Source organism: Electrophorus electricus, chromosome 19, assembly GCF_041902795.1.
Source record: "Electrophorus electricus isolate QZ-2024a chromosome 19, ASM4190279v1, whole genome shotgun sequence".
In the NCBI taxonomy this organism is placed as follows: Eukaryota; Metazoa; Chordata; class Actinopteri; order Gymnotiformes; family Gymnotidae; genus Electrophorus; species Electrophorus electricus.
This window is the reverse complement of record NC_137515.1, coordinates 15076197-15094385: the sequence shown is the minus strand read 5'-3', so window position 1 is coordinate 15094385 and position 18189 is coordinate 15076197. Positions and strand designations below refer to the sequence as shown.

Genomic DNA, 18189 nt, shown 5'->3' with positions numbered 1-18189 from the left:
CACCTTCGTAAAGCTCCAACAGGCATTTGTCCTAAAGATCCACTTTCTACAGTCAAAGTTTCTTTGGGTACTGTGTGCACTGGGCACCTCGGGGCAGCTAAATGTCATTATTGCCAAATGGCAGTAAAGAAATAGCCGTTAAGTATCGCCACTGCAGTGCTGTACCATATCAGAGGGAATTTGAGCAAATCATATTTACCATTACCATTGCTAATGGAGGGGTGGATAAATAGATGAATGAATGGATGGATAGAAGAAAATGATAAAGGAGTACAGGTGCTTTTAACAATGTCTTTTTTAGTATGCAGCATGAGGGGAATAAAACTCACCCTGAAGTCTGTTTGTGTACCCTAACATTGAGTTACTGGCTGATTTGTTATGTTCATGGTGATTTTCTGAAGGTGCCTGTGCTCTACTGCTAGAGTGAGCCAAACAGAACTGATTGTGTGGTCTGCCAAGAGTAAATGAGACTCCAGCACACCCGCAGGAAGTCTGAATCTTTATCAGAATGGTGACAGGATGGAAGCTCTTCCTCATCTATTGCTGAAAATGGTGCTCTAGAAGACCTTCATTCTCCTGGGCTGGGAGCTAGTACATTGGTACAATCTGCAGATAGCTGTTTGCAGATTCATGAAATTGCTCTTTATTTTTGGGCAGACAGCATCTCAACAGACCGCAAATGCATGTTTGTTTGTGTTTCTGTATGTTTTCAGTCTGTGTACATATTTGTATTGGCAGCACAGTTAGACTAGCTTAAGACAATGGTTGGTTATTTTGTATTATTTCCACTGGTGCATAAGTTAGCGTTTATGTCTGAGAAATTACCGATTGCAGTGGGCCTTTCTTACACAGAACTGTTGTGTATCATGAACTGAATGATAAGATGATGTGGGAAAGCTCTGAAGTCTCTGAATAGTTTCATGTTCTTCTCTGCTGTCTACCTAGAAGTACAAAAAAACAATGCTTTTATTTAAAAGTGACTGCATTAGGAGCAGGTATGATTACTTCTAAAATAGAAATGTGATTCTGTATTTGGGGTGGGTACTGAGGTTAGGATTTAAGTAAGCCCCCCCCCCCCCGATCAGCTTAGGTGACAAGTCTACAGAAACCTGCTTATTAATTGATTTGAACAGGCTGGAAGAACAGCATCAAACAATTTTGTATGGTTTTATAAATTCATTTAATTTGCACATTTCATTTGATTTAATTTGCGCATAATTCATTTCATTTCATTCACTGTTCTGGAGTAAAATGACACATGGACTACCATGCACCGATTAGCCATAACATTAAAATCACCTAATATTGCCTAATATTGTGCAATTCCCCCTCAGGCCGGCCAAAACAGCTGTGTCCTGTGGAGGTATGGACTCCACCTCTGAAGTGTTATCTGGCACCAAGACGTTAGCAGCAGATCCTTTAAACCCTGTGAGTTGCGAGGTGGGGAATCCATGGACAGGACTAATTTTTCTAACAAATCTTAGAGATTCTCAATAAGACTGAGATCTAGGGAATTTGGAGGCCATTAACTCTTTGTCAAACCAAAGTTTTTTGCAGTGTGGCAGGGCACATTATCATGCTGAAAGTGATCACTGCAATTAAGTAATACTGTTGGGTGTACTTGGTCTGCAACATTGTTTAGGCATGTGATACATGTCAAAGTAACATCCACATGCATGTCAGGACCAAAGATTTCCCAGTAAAATTTTTCCCAGATCATCACAGTACTGACACCGGCTCGCCTTCTTTCCATAGTGCACCATCTCTTCCCCAGGTGCTCCATGGTCCTGTTCTGTTGCTCACATGCCCATTAAATGCACTTTTGGTGGTGGACAGGGCTTAACATGACCACTCTGACTAGTCTGCAACTACGCAGCTCCCTACACAGCAAGCTGTGATGCACTGTGCATTCTGACACTTTTCTATCATACACAACATTACATTTTTCAGCAATTTGTGTTAAAGTAGTTCTTCATTGGGATCAGACCAGACAGGGTAGCCTTTGCTCCCCATGGGCTTCATTGAGCCTTGGGTGTCCATGACCCTGTTTTTCAGTTCACTGGCTGTCCTTCCTTGGACCAGTTTCGGTAGGTACTAACTACTGCATACTGGGAACATCCCTCAAGCTGTTTTGGTGATGCTATGACCCAGTCATCTAACTATCATGGTTTGACCCTTGTCAAAGTCACTCACATCCTTATGCACACCTTTTTTTCTTGCTTCCAATAAATCAACTTCAAGAACTGATTGTTCACTTGCTGCTTAATATATTCCACTCTTTGACAGGTCACAGTGTAACCAGATAATTAGTGTTATTCACTTCACCTGCCAGTGATTTTAATTTTCTTGCTAATCAGTGAAGTATTTTGTATGTAATAATTCAGTTTCAATATTACTATTGTTTGTCTTATTGCACAAGTTGTTGCTTGATTTTTGGAGGCGTTGCATGAGCAGATGGACAAAAAGTCAAAATGAGCATCTAACCTATTAAGCAGCACCAAAATGCATAATATATTTCTTAGGGAAATGTAAGAACAAGCTCACAGTAATAGCCTCTGCAGGCAAACGTTTCTGTGTACAGATGTTTATGGGATGGGTGTCAAGTCTGCTTTTATTAAAAAGAAAACTATGCAAACTAAAAATACATTTGAAAAATATTACTCTGCTTATCATGGTGTGTAGTCTCACTTCTATCTCGGTGATATTTTGGATCTGTCAGTATCTGTCTGATTTTACCATTCGATTTGAGCGCTACAGTTTGCACTAAACCGGGATGAGCACCCTAGGCATATATCCCAGCTACACCAAAGCCATCACTTATAAACCCTGAAGCTTGGCCTTGACAGCTATTGATGGAGTGAGAAGTCCGGGGTTGAAGTAAGCTATAGTCTTCCTATGAGGAACACAAAATCATCGATACTCTTTAGCCATTTTTATCTTATAAATATTGTTTTTGATATTTGTTATACAGTCTCCTGTAAAGTGTTTGGCTCTAAATCACCTCGGTATCGATTCATTTATTTCTGCTTGTCTGGGAAGTCTGTCTCTTTCTCTTTCTCTTTCTTTTATTCTCCCTCTCTCCCTTTCTCTCTCTCTTTTTAAACATGCTTTATGCAATATTCAGTGGTTTGGCAATTTTAAATGTATAAATTCATGGCGTCTCTTTTTGCCTTTCTGACATGCTTTATGCAATATACAGTGTGTTGGGAACTGTAAACACATACATGCACAGACTGTGTGGCAGTGAGCACTTGCTGAAAGTATGAAACATTTCATTCCTTGCCTTTGTGATGTTTTGCAACTGGTACTGTAGCATTACAGGGTAAATCGCATCACCTTTGAGCAAGTTTAAGCCACTTTAGGTAGGTGGCAGGTGAAAGGAGGTTGAGGCTCTGGCTCGGTGAGCTAAACTATGTGATTACTATCATAGCAATTCATATTGGAATGAATTCGTAGATGTGCTGTTGGTTATCTGACATTTGCAGTGCTTTATACCTTGGGCCTAACTAAATGTCTCCAATTTAATTATGTTTAAATTTTGTCTAAGTGGGGATCATAGTCCGGAGTTAATGTGGTGCACCTGTTTACCACAATATTTTGACAGTGGTAGGTTTTCTTTATAATATGTGACAGGATTGAAATTTACAGTGGAAAAACAATTTGAGTGGTGATAATTAAATCAGTGATTTTTTTCTTTCGGGGGTGGGGGTGGGGGGGTCTCTTTAAAAGTTTTTATTGTGTGAATTGGAAAGTGTAAAGGCACTGTAGCATATTAAAAGCTATAGTTCTTTGATGAGGTCTGTGTAGCCTGTTTCTGAAATTAAGGCAAATGAGCAATATTTAAAGTAATTGCAATTATCAGCATCAAAGTTAACTGATGAGAGATTAAGTTCTCTTCTCTGGTCTGTGGGTTTTGAATAATGCATTAATTTTTTATCTACATTTTAAATCTTTGGTTACATCACACTTTAATCATTTCACCTCACACAGTGCTGTCCATTTCTGTAGAGGTCTGTGTTAAGTGATGCTGATATTCAGGGTGATATTATTACCTTCACACATCTATTTTGACCTAAAAGGCCGTGGATGCTACATTTTGTAGAGAATAAGGAGATAAGTTTATTCCATGACATATTTACATCCTTACTAAGGATCTCAGTGCTGTCAAGTCAGATGTCTCAGCTATACATTTCAAGATTTAGAATATAAAATGTACAGATCCTTATAACATATGAGAATAATATTCAGCTGCATATTTTGTTTTGTGAAACTCCAAACTTTAAGCAAGACCATATACTAGAACAAAGTCCTGAGACCAAAATACCCAGAAAAGTTTATGGTCTTTTGAAATAAGCTCTTCAACAGTGTTTTGATTGTGTCTATTTTATATGCATGTTCATGTAGTTCCCAGTGTCAAATCCAAACTATTCCATTAATTCTTACTATTTAATAACTCAAACCCTGTATTATTCTTCATTTCACACTGTAGCTTTTACTCTGGTTGTCTGTGTCCCATATAAATGACTCTGTCAGAACTGCTACTATGCCAATTTACACCAGTGTCTACTGTATGGAGTCATTCTGCTTCACCATTTCTTAAATTTCAGACTGAATTCAGAATATAAGCAGCTATTTGACTGAAGATAATGAACTTGGAAAGCTAATAATAGAAATGAGAGACAAAATGAAATTAGGTTTTGATTCATATCATTGTATTACATTGTATTACAGTGCATTGTATCATAATGTATAATTTGATCCATCTACACTGTCACAATGTTTAAAAAGGTGTTTTAGACCAAGGGCTCATATGGTATTTTTCTGTAGGCATATGCTGTAGATTCTCATTAATATTATTATGATATCATCTGAATGATCGGGACTGTCCAGTAATTGTTTGGATGATAATGTTGGTAGATGAAAAATGGGATTTGGCTTTTAATCACAGCCATAAGGCTTCTAAAGGCACTTACAAAAATATAACCCTGACTGGACACACCCACATTCTATTCATCTTCAGACCATTTCTGGCTTCAGTAATCACAGCCAAATGTAGGTGACGTTGATGCTCTGAACACTGGCATGCTCTGACAGCCCTGATGGAGACAGCACAAACAGCGATTGGGCAGAAAGAAACTGCAAGCACAGGCAGCCTGTTGGAGAAAAGTCCCAGGTCCTGTCAGCTCCACCTGTAACCCTGTATCTTCTTTACTCAAACTTACAGGTCCACTGGCTCTCTGATTGACCACATGACAGCCTGCCATAAACAACAAAACAATACACTGTGTGCGTGTGTGTGTGTGTGTGTGGGAGGGAGGGAGGGAGGGAGGGAGTGAAAGATGTGTGTGAGGATGGGAGAGACAGTGTGTTTACAAGTGTGAGAATGTGTGTGTTGATGTGAAGAGAGGGAGAGGCTGTGGGTACATCAAGATGGAGATGAGAGCAAGAGAGAGAGACACTACCTGTAGAAATTACATAGCTGTCAGTTCAGAGTTTGTTAGTTGTAGCTTTTAGCTTTTGACACATACCATTAATGTGTCTAGCGGACGTGTTTATTTTTAGTCATTTTAGATCTGTGCATGCATTTTACCACTTCTCTTGAAATGTGTTGGGCTCAACTGTAGGCAGTATCTGAGGACGCCAGATCTGTGTTTGCTACCAGTCCAATCTGAAGTTTAGGTTGGCAGTCAAAATGAGAGATGGAGAATCTGACTTCTATTTCCAAACTACTGCTCAGTGATGACAAAACTGTGATTTCCAGATGGACACACAAAAATAAAATATACAGTTTTGTCATTGTGTGAATGTTGAAAAATTATTTCCATCCAGAAAAGGAAGACGCCTACAGTTCCACATCTGCTCTTGGGTGTAGGTGGAAGATTTTGGCAGTAGAAATTCTGAGTACGCATGGAACATCTCTGAGGTCAGAAGCTTTGTTCCATAGCCATGTTTAGAAAAGAGATGAGGTATCACAACCTACAGACCTCAGCTACTGTGCAAAACCTCACTTGGCCCCTGCCTGCAATTTGAGCCAGCAACTCACTAGACTCCTTTTGTGAGGTTTTTACTTACTTACTAAGCCACTCTCAGCTCTCAGTTCTGGGAATTGGTGCTGTCCAAGAGGAAGGATGGGTCTCCTGCTCGTTTCACCTTCTAGGTGATTCGGTTTTGGAATTAGTAGTTTCAAGGTGCAGAAGCTCAGTGCAAAATCAGGCAATGAGGGCAGAGCCGTTTGGGGCTTCCTAAGCAAGGCCACCTACGGAGGCAGTAAGGGGGAAATACTAGGCCTGCACCCTCTTGTCCTCAGAGGTGAAAACAATTTTCTGTTCACTGAGCTCTTGGCTCTGACAAGTCCTGAAACCTGATGAAGTGGCAGTCTGTTGAAGGAAAAAATGAAACGAAACGGTCCTCAGGTGTTTTGTAAAACTCTGACCTTGAGCGACTGTGGGAGCTCATGGTTTCTTTGTTCTTGCACAGTACAGTAATTAGGAACACTTCTGAAGGCAAAGGGGATGAGATTTTATCAGAATCCCGAGATGCTATTATCCACAAAACCCAAAGTAAGGCAAAGTCATTGAGTGGAACTAGTCTTAAAGTGGTGCATTGAAGCATTTTCAATGTAACTGGCACCACAATTGTGACTGATACCACCAAGGTCTCAGTGTTTCAGAATTATGTTCAAGTTTTGATCTGTCCTACTTCATTATTTGGATGAAAAGTCTTTTCTGATTTTGTGTTGGTTTTAAAAAAAACTTTAAGTACAAGTAATGCGCTGTTTATTGAAGATTTACTTTGGTGTGTGGTAAATTGCTTTTTAAGTCACTAGACAACAGATGAAGATTTATTTATGGTTTTGTGCCAACTTCTCAAATTTGCCCAGCAGCAGGTTCTCAAAACATCCATACAACCCTACATACCATATATACTATCCTATACAGTAATGTAAGGATTAGTGCCTAGCATTCTAGACTTTGATTCAATCATTCATTGTTTCATCACATGTGTCCATGTAGAGTTTCTTTTGTTTTTATACCGCCAACCTATGCACAAACCTTAAGGATGAGACAACCCATGTGTAATGGACTGATGGTCATACTGTAATGTCAGGGTATGTTTTAGAAATTACTGAGATGTCAGTAGGAGTCAGAGAAAAGCCGTCATCTCATGATGACTTTGCACTGTTCTTTTGTACTTCTGTCAGCCTGATTTCCCCAAAACATATCACATAACAAAATGCAATGTACAAGACATCTTGGTCTCTTTAGGGTTAAAGTATTTGGCTATAGGAGCATAATACAAAGGCATTAAGCTCCCTTGATAAGACTGTGGACTGGTATGGCAAAGCAATTTCCACTCCTTTAAATCATTTAGAGGAGATTAAGCTTGAGCTTTAAAGTGGGAATCGCATTAATGTAAGCAGTGGGATCTGATGTCCCACAGGGATGCCTTCCCTCCATCACACCTGTGCTTATCCATAAAACAGGCTACAGTGTGGTGTTGAGCTTAGAAGAGGAGTGCTGACATGGCACTCCTACATGTCTTAACACACTATGTGCTGTCAGACTTATCTACAGACAGTGCCCACTTTGAGATATAGGCCCAAGGACACTGTCGAGCAATTACTTAAGTCAGAATGCTGATCCTAGATCAGTTTTTGTTGTATGTAAAATGTGCATTATTGACAGGAAACATGATACTTGATGTGTATGGTTTCATACTGCCAAACCAGCAACATGGCACGATTTTAAAGCAATTCATCATTTTCCAGTATTATTCGGTATTCTTTACACCTAAGATGGAACAGCACAGGTTGTGAATTGAAACTTTGCAGGAAGATTCTCATTCTAAAGGACACATTTATTTGACCTCACTCTGATAGGGGGCTTTATATTAGTCTTGAACTGTTGTCTGGTTAGGAGGGATCCCTATAGTTCAAGGTCTGTGCAGTTAAAGGCGGTGTATCATCATTCTTACAAGAAAATCTTGTAAAACTATTTTTCTAGGGATATTTGGTTTGTTTATTATGTAACATTTGAAAACACCAGCTGCCCTTTACATTGTGTTATCATTTTATGAGGAGAACACCAATACAAATAGTCAAACATTACTTGGGAGAAAAGTATTGTCCACAGGAACTAATTAAGAATGTTTTTTCCTTGTCCTATAAAGAAACTAGTTCAGCCCAGTAGTTAGTTTCGGTGGAAAAGCATGTATAGAACCATGTACCAGATAGAAATGTACAACCCACTTATTTGAAACAGTTATGTCTTAGAAATATGCCATATATTTACAATTAAAGTCTATAGTCCATGTTTTGGCATACACAACATTTTTCTAAATTACCCATTGTCCAATTATTCTTCATTTATCATCATCTGTCCACAGAACCGCTGTTAGCAAAACATCATGAGTGTATCAGGCCTAATGCACTTATCCCAGTGGAACATCCACTACCAGTGCCATCCAAATTAAATCTGGGCTGTGGTGGACCAGGGGTCAGAAGCCGACCAGTGACAAACGGGTGGAAGGTGGCCGACAACATGTGCATGGCAACACATGCAGTGTTGACTGTAGCTGTACAACTATAAATTGCACCATGAAGCTACAGGTACCTAATGCCCATGAGTATAGGTGCAAGGTAAATGTATCTAATAAAGTGAGTGGTGAGTGTATGACTCATGGTTTACATTATTCCTGCAAGTTCAACTTTGCTTTACCTCTGATTTTTAAAAGGCTATTTCCATTAAGAGCCTGGGGTGGCTATTTGAGGGTCCCTCAAGAGGCTCCTCCATTTGTGTCAGTATCCACATAGCACTCACATTTCCACGCACACTTTAAAACACCTGGAGGATTTGGGACCAGATTTTTTAGCGAGCTGCTAAAGTTGTTGATGGTTCTTCCGCTCTGCAGATTGGATGTAAACATAAAGAGGAAAACCAACAATACTTTTGTTTTAATCGTCCAGAACACATTTTAGGGTGAATGTTATTCATTCTGGAGCTTACAGTTTCCTGTTTTGTAAGACTATTAAAATATATCATATGTGATTATAGATCTAATTTAACTGAGGAAAACTAATTAAGGCTGATTAATTGGGAGCAAGTCATATTTAATGTTTGAATCTGGGTTTAAATCAAATATTCAATAAAAACTTTTCCCTGACCATTCCAATGATAATAAATAATGTAATAGAGTATAAATATACTGATCAATAATGTATGAATATATTTCTCCCTAAGTGATTATACGATGCAACTGTCAGGAGCTTTCATGTATAAAACATTCTAATGTTTCAGTATTGCCCGAAAGACCATTTTGAATGTGTAATATTTAATGCTTCTTTTATTTTAAAAAAGGCACTGAAAAGTCCTGAAACCACAGGCTGTTATAACAGAATATTGCTCTTTGACCACTGTATTTATTACTTTTGTGTTCAAATCTAGTTTGTCACTAGATTTTTCTTTATTTATTTTTTAACTGCAGCAGCCTTACTGTGATTGGACTCGATGGGACATAATCTAGGTATTAAACTGCAAAACACTCTCACTAGGAGCCACACCATGTCAGCGAATCAACACCTGCTATACTGTCTTAACCCTTCAAAGCTAAACAGCTTACAAATGAAATGCCAAGGACAGGCTCTCCACATGCACAAAGAAAGTCTTTTGAGTAGACTCTCTTGTAGATTTCCAATAAGGCATTGCTTCACAGTAATTTCCATCACATTTAGAACAGTCTACAAATTGAATCTAAAACACCTGTTTTGTTGCGGTTATTTATACTTCTATTTAATTCTAGAGAAAGTCTGTTTCATTGCAATGCTTCATTCAGCCTTTCTGGAGGATATGAATGCTTGGGGTTACCTGCTTCCTACTGGTTGGCACTGAAGAGAGAGATTGATTTTCATGGAGGGTAGAACAAGTGTTTGCTCCATCACATCCAGCGAAGATCCTATCCGCTCAGTATTATGTCCGGTGTAGGGGCCAATCACTCACTGTCTCTAAATATTTGTGTTGTCTTTTTGATTTCATCGTGATTTGCTGTTCGGTTCTCCTATTGAGGGTCTGAAAGCTAACATACTGCTTGTTATTTACCTTCTCGCTTCCAATGCCATTATCTGTTCAAACAAACACAATACACATTAGTACACACCTACCATACACAAAGGTGCGTATGTGCCAATGGACTAAAATTAACTGATATATCAACTCAATATATTCACAATTAACCAAATATATTCACAATTCACAACACTAATTATCCTGGAAATGTTTTATTTTATGTATAATTCTAGCTAATGTATTGTTTTTTCTTTGTAGATTAAGCAGTTGCTGACATCAGACATTGCAAAATGGAGCTAGTATATCTAGTATCTTGAAGCAATTAAAAATATAACAAGATGTAACAATGTTAAAAATGTAACAAGTATCAGATTCTTTATTTTAATATAGTCAACAATCCACTACTATATATATTTGTATGATGTAAATCTCTACTGCTGTTCTTATTTACATATTCTGTTTAAGTCTTTATGCTTGTCCTTCACTCCTGCAAACTCCCATCGACATGTTTCAGCTCAGTGATTCTCTGCTGCTGCAGCTGCTCGCTGGATGAGAGCTAGAAATGACAAGACGAAGGAATGAAGATTAATCAGGCTTCATGACAGCCTGCATAGAGCAGGGCCCACACACACACACACACACACACACACACACAGAGAGAGAGAGAGAGAGAGAGAGAGAGAGAGAGAGAGCGAGTGCAAACGAGCTCGGAAAAGACTATTAGACTCCACACACCCACAGCACAGTGAGGTGTTTCTGACACCATTCATGCACAGCTCAGCCTCACTGTTTGCTTTCTCTGCCATTCTGGAGAAAGAGGAGCTTTTAGGTTGCTGAAGTCACTGGGTTGATAAGGTATCACCGTGAAAAAAAGCGTTGTTTATTCATTGGATTGCTGCCGCTTTTATTATCTGTCTCTTTGGGTGTTCAGATTTAGAATGACTGAATCTTCAGTACATTCAACTGACATGAGCTCAACTTAGGTGATGCTTTTAATATTGCATGACGTAGCATTAATCGTTAATAGTAGCACAATAATTCTAGGCCAGAGATTAAATGTTGTCAGGCCTGCTAATATCTGTCCCTTTTACCAATCATTAATTCAAAGGAATACCTGTCAGCCCATCGTCGAACTGTCTTTCTGTCTCTGCCTTGCTTTCTCCTTTTGTCTTGTAACCTTTCCTCATATCCTCGTGGTGTCTTCTCCTTTCTTCAAACCAGGTAAAGTACTTCAGCTAAAGCGTTATCAGAGAACCTTGGCACTGGCTGTAGATAAAAGTGAAATGGTGTGATGATAGGCTGAGGGTGTGCGCATGCGCTTTAGCGATGACATTGTCTGTCTTGCATTATGAGGATTTGTTTCCATTTACTGGTGATGTAGCTAGTAATTCCTCCCCTAATTGTTAATATCAACACAGTGTGTTTAGCTGTCAAACAGAGAAAGAGAAATGCACGGTAACCAAGACAAACAGTCATGAGGTAATGCAAATATTTCCAGTAAACAATAACAGCACAGCCATGCGTTAATGGAAGGCAAAACCTGAATGAGTTCATGTGATTAAACGATAAGCATTAAAGAACAGCTGAGCAAATAGCATAAAGAAGGACTACCTTGACAGTGTAGTGCCGTCTAATCTATTACAGTATCCTGCACGTAACAGCAGCTTGATACAGTGTGCAGTCATCAGCACTGATTCAACGTTTGCTTTGTTTGCTGTCCTGGATAAGTGTGTCAAAGTGGGTAGCAAGTGAACTACATCATTTGGAAGTAATAAATAAATAACTGAATATTTATGTAAAGATTTGGTTGTGAATGGAGGTTGTGGCTTCTATTTCATGCCACACTACTTTCCTCTCTCTAACTTTATTCATATTGCCTGAGCATCTTTTAAGACCAAAATCCATCAACATTTTGCTCAGAATCTGATTTTGATAAAGAGTTATTTCACATGGGTAAACTCTATCTAGGATACCACAGCCATGCTTTCATCTGCATTTGGAATCCATGAGCATCTAGATCTTTTTTATGCTTGATAAGAAGCAATAATGCTGAAAACCCACACCTGCTCTTTTATCGTGTTTGGTCTGAAAGTGACTGGACTTTCATCAATATTAGGAGTTTTCAGAATAGCTGGAAATGTCTCCATCTCTTTTTTGTTTAAGCTTTCAGAATGCATCTCAACGTTCTCATCATATCTGTTGTAAATCTGTCACACCCAGTAAAATCAGTGCTTAATAGTATGAGGCGAGGTCTACCTGTGTACTATCTTCACCAAAGCTGCTTGCAAACAGAGCCGACTGTGTTATCGGGAAGCATACTAGAGTTCTTATTTCTATCAATAGGCTGCACGACGCCCTTGAGATCCCCTTGGTTGTGTTTCAGAGCCAAGAGACTAATATTTTACACTGCTTTGAGTTTCTTGGTCACTGCATGGCTGGTAGTTTAAAAAGATGTGATAAGTCTCATGCACACTGGAGTGCGTGTTGGACAGCTCATTATGAGTGATTTAGCAGCTACTTGCTTACTGCTTAAGGGAGTTAAAACCAGGATCTCTGGCATCCAAGTGCATTGTTAACAGGACATATTCCTTTATTCCAGTTTCTGTGTCTCGCCACTTGCTCAGAATTACTATAACCTCACAGGACTGGATTCTGGCCTAAAATCTCAATAAGAAGTTTTTCTGATCAGCATGCCAGTTGACGTTTCAAATTTGCAAATCACATTGTGAGGGGAGATCTCAAAATAGTGTTGGAACTGGACAGAATTTGTCTACTGATAATAGAATTTGTGCCTTTACAAAAGCTACGTGACAGGACCATGCACAATATACAAGGTCTATTGAGGGAAAAAACAAAAAAACAAAGATGCCAGAAGGCTCAGGAGGAGGTATCCAGTATCTGACACCACCAGACTATGAACCACCTTGTTTGAAAAGAAAAAAAATTCTGCTTTAAGATGGCATGGCATTTTTGCCTATGTTCAAGTAGTGAAGTGCTGCTCTAGCATTTTCCACCCCAGCTTTGCTTTTCCAACTGCCTTATGGAATAACTTGTTATTTGTGAGTCATTCAGGTTCTCCTGGGTCTGATATACACTTGTGTGGCTCTTTCATTGCCATAGAAGGCATTGAGGACAGCTTTATTCCCTTGTATCTGTGCAGTCTCAACTGCTGGCCTGTCTGGGCTGTTCTGTGCTTAAGTGCTGCTGTGCGTTCTTCACCCCTTTTACTGATTCGACCCTGCCTCAAGGCATATTGGTTTCCTTTTAGTTTTTACTCAACACTTTCATTGTGATCTTCTCTAGAACTTCATACAAGGTCTTTTAAAATATATTTTTTTATGTCTGGACAGTTAAGAGTGTAGCATAGAGCATACATTTGAGACTCAGCAGTGGTCGATGAAGGCTCATTCAATACACCATCAATACCACAGACTTAGATGTCACTTGCCACTTCAGAACCTTTAAACCAAAGTTCATAGGACAGAATCAAAGTGTTATACTGCAAAAAACAACAATGAGGAGGTGAATAATTTACTTCTTGTGTTGCAATGAAAGTATGATTCATTTAATGGAGACCAGAGGGGGGAAAATGGCCACTTTTGTGTGTAATTCTATTGCCTCTGGCAACATTGTTTTGAATTGCATTGTGACCTGAAAATCCTTTGAGTCTTTGTTTGTGGAGATATTGTTGAGTGGATGGATGCATTGACAGACAGCCTCCCCTCTGTGTTATTGACTAACAAGGAAAAAGATGGCGGTTTTTCTCGTTCCTTTGCAGGCCAATCATCCACATGACTAGTTAGCCCTTGCAGTGGGTTGAGGCCCTCAGACAGATTCTTTGAGAACTGACACAAATAGAATGTTAGAGCATTCAGCCTGAACACTGTGACAAAAGTGACAGTCACAAACTGAGCTCCACAAATGTATTGTTATTTCAAATCAAAGTCCAAAAAGTCTCCACATCTCAGAGGAGATATGAAGTGGCTGTAAAACTCTTATGAATGCGTTCACTTTTTCAGTATAATGAATTGACAGGGAGTTTTGATTCAAATGTATTCACTGAACCATCTGGTGTCCATAGCAAAAATTTCCAGTTAAATGCGTTGCCTTATTGTTTTGACAGAATTTCAAAGTCTGCATGGATATCTATAACACATTTCCCTCTTTTTTTCTGGCAAGAAGCCAACTCCAGTGTGCAAATGAATAGAACTCTGTCAGGCTGTTAGCTAAAGGAGACCTAGGAGTGGCCTCTTCAGCCCAAGCTGACCCCATTCTCTGCCTCTAGTGCAGTGGCCTTCATCAGTCAACCTACCACTGTTCCCCCCAAGACCACATGGCCATCTGCTGACAATGATCTGCAGCCACTAAAAACCCTTGGAAACAGCTTATTGATCTCTTTATATGTAAGAACTAGGCACTGGAGAAGGATAAGGCAGTGGCAAGTATCACTCTAGGAAACAACACAATCTATACCAAGTGTCCAACAAGTAAGGGGCCGTTTTCTAAGCATCAGTGTGTACAGCTTTCATTGAAAAGTAAATGTTGACAATTGCCCTGGGCCTTAAAGGCTATAGTACACTGACATTACTATTGGCAGGATATTGATGTTTTCTGTTGAGAATACATCAAGTTGAGAATTTTGGTCACACACAATATTTATTTCATTTATTTATTACCATCACATATCGCAGCAACAGTTCTCTGGATTTTTAGAATGTAATCAATCTTTAAACTGCTTTTAATGTGTCTGCTTAGTTGTATTGCTTCTTGCTTGGGTTTTGACAAAAGGTTTTGACAAATGCTGGAGTATAATTTCCTTAATGAGAAGTGCTATTATAAAAGGGTCCCACGAGATTCTTACAATCACACGATGCATTGTGAAGATTGACCTACTGTATATTTCACTTGTAGCTGCTTAACCTTTAGGATAGCAGGAATCATGGTTTGGGACCACATGGTGGCCAGTACATGAGCAAAGCCTAAATCTCATTTGTGCATTTTTCACATTTATGGCTATCTGGAGGAAACTGTCTCTCCTGCCATCAGGTCTCTCTAGGATATCTTTAAATTGGAAAACTCTGCCTTGCAGTTACCTCCTGTGCAAAAAGACAGTTTAGAATGTATTGATAATCCGTCTATGTTTTATGGAATGTACTTGAGCACTGGGGATATTTCTTTATATTAACGATCCTACACTAAGGTGGCTGACAATCCATTAGAGTAGACTGCATGGGGGCAGTGTGACAGAGTCATTAGTCTAGTGAATGAGGCTTGATCTCATCTTGTCAGTGCTCAATAATGGAGACACTGCCTTCGAGGAAACTGCTCTTACTTTTCGATGCTGGTGGTGAAAATGCAATTTCCAGTCCTTATGCTTTAGGATAGCCTCAATTGAAGAACACTGCATAAAGATGTCTTTATGTACATCTTTGCTATATTTGATTATCATTAAGTAACCATTGCTATTATATCAACAGAAGGCCACCCTATTTCTTGGCTATAGTTGTAACACTAGTCTGGTCTTACGGGTTAAGCCATGCTGTATCAGTGCTTATGCTGCTTCCTGAATGTGAGGAGGTGGTGGAATTGCAAGCAGTACTTATCATCATGGGACACATTGAGACATGCTTGGATGAACAGCCTCGTTTTGATGATTGAGGCCTTTGCATACAAAACTGACGACCTAATAAAATCCAGGGTCTGTCCTTTAGTTATCATGATTTACTGTATTTATGAGAAAAACAGAGGTTATGGGAAAGTGATTGGTATAGCCCCACAAAGTTAAAAGCACTTTCCCCACAGGGCGCAGCCAGCAAATGATATAGTTTCATAAACATTTCACATTTTCAGGTCAAATTGAAGTTATTGTAAAGCAAAAACATTTGAAACCAAAATGCTTCTTGCTTTGGTTCACAAAAGTCTGATGCAAAAGTGCAGAGCATGCATGACTTTACCGAGAGGAGCTTAATCTGGTGGTTTTCTATGACTCCAATTCTCAGCAAGCTCTCCTGCAGACTGCCACTTGATGCAGATTAGCACCCTCTGAATGAGCTCATCCTTTGAAGAATATCCTAAGAAAGCATTGACTTCACATACTCTATTGTTGCCCTCCAGATTTGCAGAATCTTTGAGAAGTGCTCTCTTGTTGACAATGTTTTTGTTCGGGGGTCTGTGAAATGCCGTTTCCAGAGGGTTAGATAATCATGTTAGTGTCTTTGACCTTGTAGCAGGATTTGACCTTGAGGAGAAAGTAGGGCTGTGGTATACTGTGGGCAGGCAGGATGTCTGGCACACTGATGAGGATGGGAATCTTCGTTACACCTCGTCATTGAATAATACCACACTGGTCTTGTGCTTCCTCTGGTATTGGCAGATAAGCAGTGACTGTTTTGCTCTGAGGAGGCTCCTCTACTGTGTGTTTGCAAAACTATATTGAAATGCTTCTGCTCTATTCTGATAGAGTGGCATTTGAATAAATGTTATCCCTAAAAGGAAGCTTTTGTTTGCTTTCGCTTTAGACAGGATGAGGTGTAATATAAGACCTTAATTTCATCAAAGGGCTTGGGTTTTGTATGCCATTATCTTGCATTTCTATCTTATAGTCTACGAAACTTAACTAAATAAACTTAAAGACCTTCAGAATTGCTTAAGCAGATTTGCTGCCTAAGCACTGAGAAACAGGCGTTCTTGGTATGGTGTTCTTTATGGTGTAGAGTATTTTACAGTGTATGTCAGTTTTGTGATGCTTTAGGGATCTTTCTGACCATTCAGGCATGCATTTTCCATATGGAGTGTGGGTATAAATAAGTGCATCTTGTGATATCCTAAGACTGGTAATTATACGATTCATTGCAGTTTTTAATTATTCTATTTTCATCAGTATTATTAATTAATTGATGGTTTCTATTATAATAAAATAAAGTAAAAATCTGTATATTTTTGCTAAATGTGCTAATAGATTAACTGTTTTGTCTTCCTCTTATGTATGATGTTGTATAGTTTCATTTCACTGTCATTATGTTGTGTTCTGAGGCAGCTGAGAAGATGTTAAACCATTTTAAATTGAAGGGTAGAACTGAATGTGGAACGTAGAATATTAAACAGAACATAAACCATTTTAGTCTTTGCAGGATGCCAGCCAAAGATTTCTGACACTTAAAATACATTCTTATTCTTGTTTTGCCAAGGAATGGGATAGTAAGAGACCACTGATCAAAGCAAAACTGGCATTTCAAAATCAGAAACAAAGATACTGTTAAATAACAATCACATTTTCTCATGCCTTTTAACAGATGCAATGTGGACAGCAAGGTATCAAGGGTAGCTTGGCTGAATCGGACCACCATTCTCTTTACGGGAAGTGAGAAATGGTCTTTGGACCCACGGGTGGTTCTGCTAAACAACACAGCAGTGACGGAGTACAGTATAAAGATCCTGGATGTGAACTTACATGATGAGGGACCATACGTCTGCTCCATCCTCACAAACAAGAAACCAGAGTCCACCAAAGTTCATCTCATCGTGCAAGGTAAACTTACCTTCCCAAAGGCAACTCTCTCAGGTGGTTTTTGAGATTTGTAAAGTAGCATTATTGTGTGTTTTTTTTTTCCTGTGACAGAAATATCACCCCCGACAGTGGAAGTCTTCATCACTCACGCTGCTGAGATTACAGAAATTGTATCAAAACTCACCCAGGATTGTTTTGCGCCTGAGTTGACATTTCAGTAAGATAGATAAAGGTGAAGAACAACTTCAATTCTCCTTCCATGGACTGATATAATTAAACGAATCTCTCCAGATGTGGCTCTGTGATGAAATTGGGATTTAATCTGGGTTTAATTTCGAATCGTTGATAGATATTGATTTAGGACACACATCAGAAGGGAAGAGATGGGGAGAAAGGGAGAGAGCAGCTCTGGTCACTTCTCAGAGCCAGAACTCTAATTCAACTGTCCAAGCACAGACCTTTGTCATCATTTACAGTGCAATCAATTCTCTTTGCAAAAACAATTAACGTGACCATTATCAGTATCTTTGCTAGTACTAAAGCCATATCAACACATTGCTTTTGTCATCTGATATTCTGTTAAAAAACTGTTTTTGTTTGAATTTTTCTTAAGCATTTAGG

The 18189-nt window shown here is 39.1% G+C and overlaps 1 protein-coding gene across 3 annotated transcripts in view; it reads left to right on the top strand.

The window, feature by feature from the left end:
- opcml (opioid binding protein/cell adhesion molecule-like) overlaps positions 1-18189 on the top strand; it is a 103789-nt gene that overhangs the window by 50263 nt on the left and 35337 nt on the right. For all 3 annotated transcript variants that reach the window (XM_081702593.1, XM_081702592.1, XM_027012706.3), the window contains one exon: positions 17354-17589. In XM_081702593.1, coding sequence (XP_081558719.1) covers positions 17354-17589 — 236 coding nt within the window. The remainder of the gene's footprint in view (positions 1-17353; positions 17590-18189) is intronic.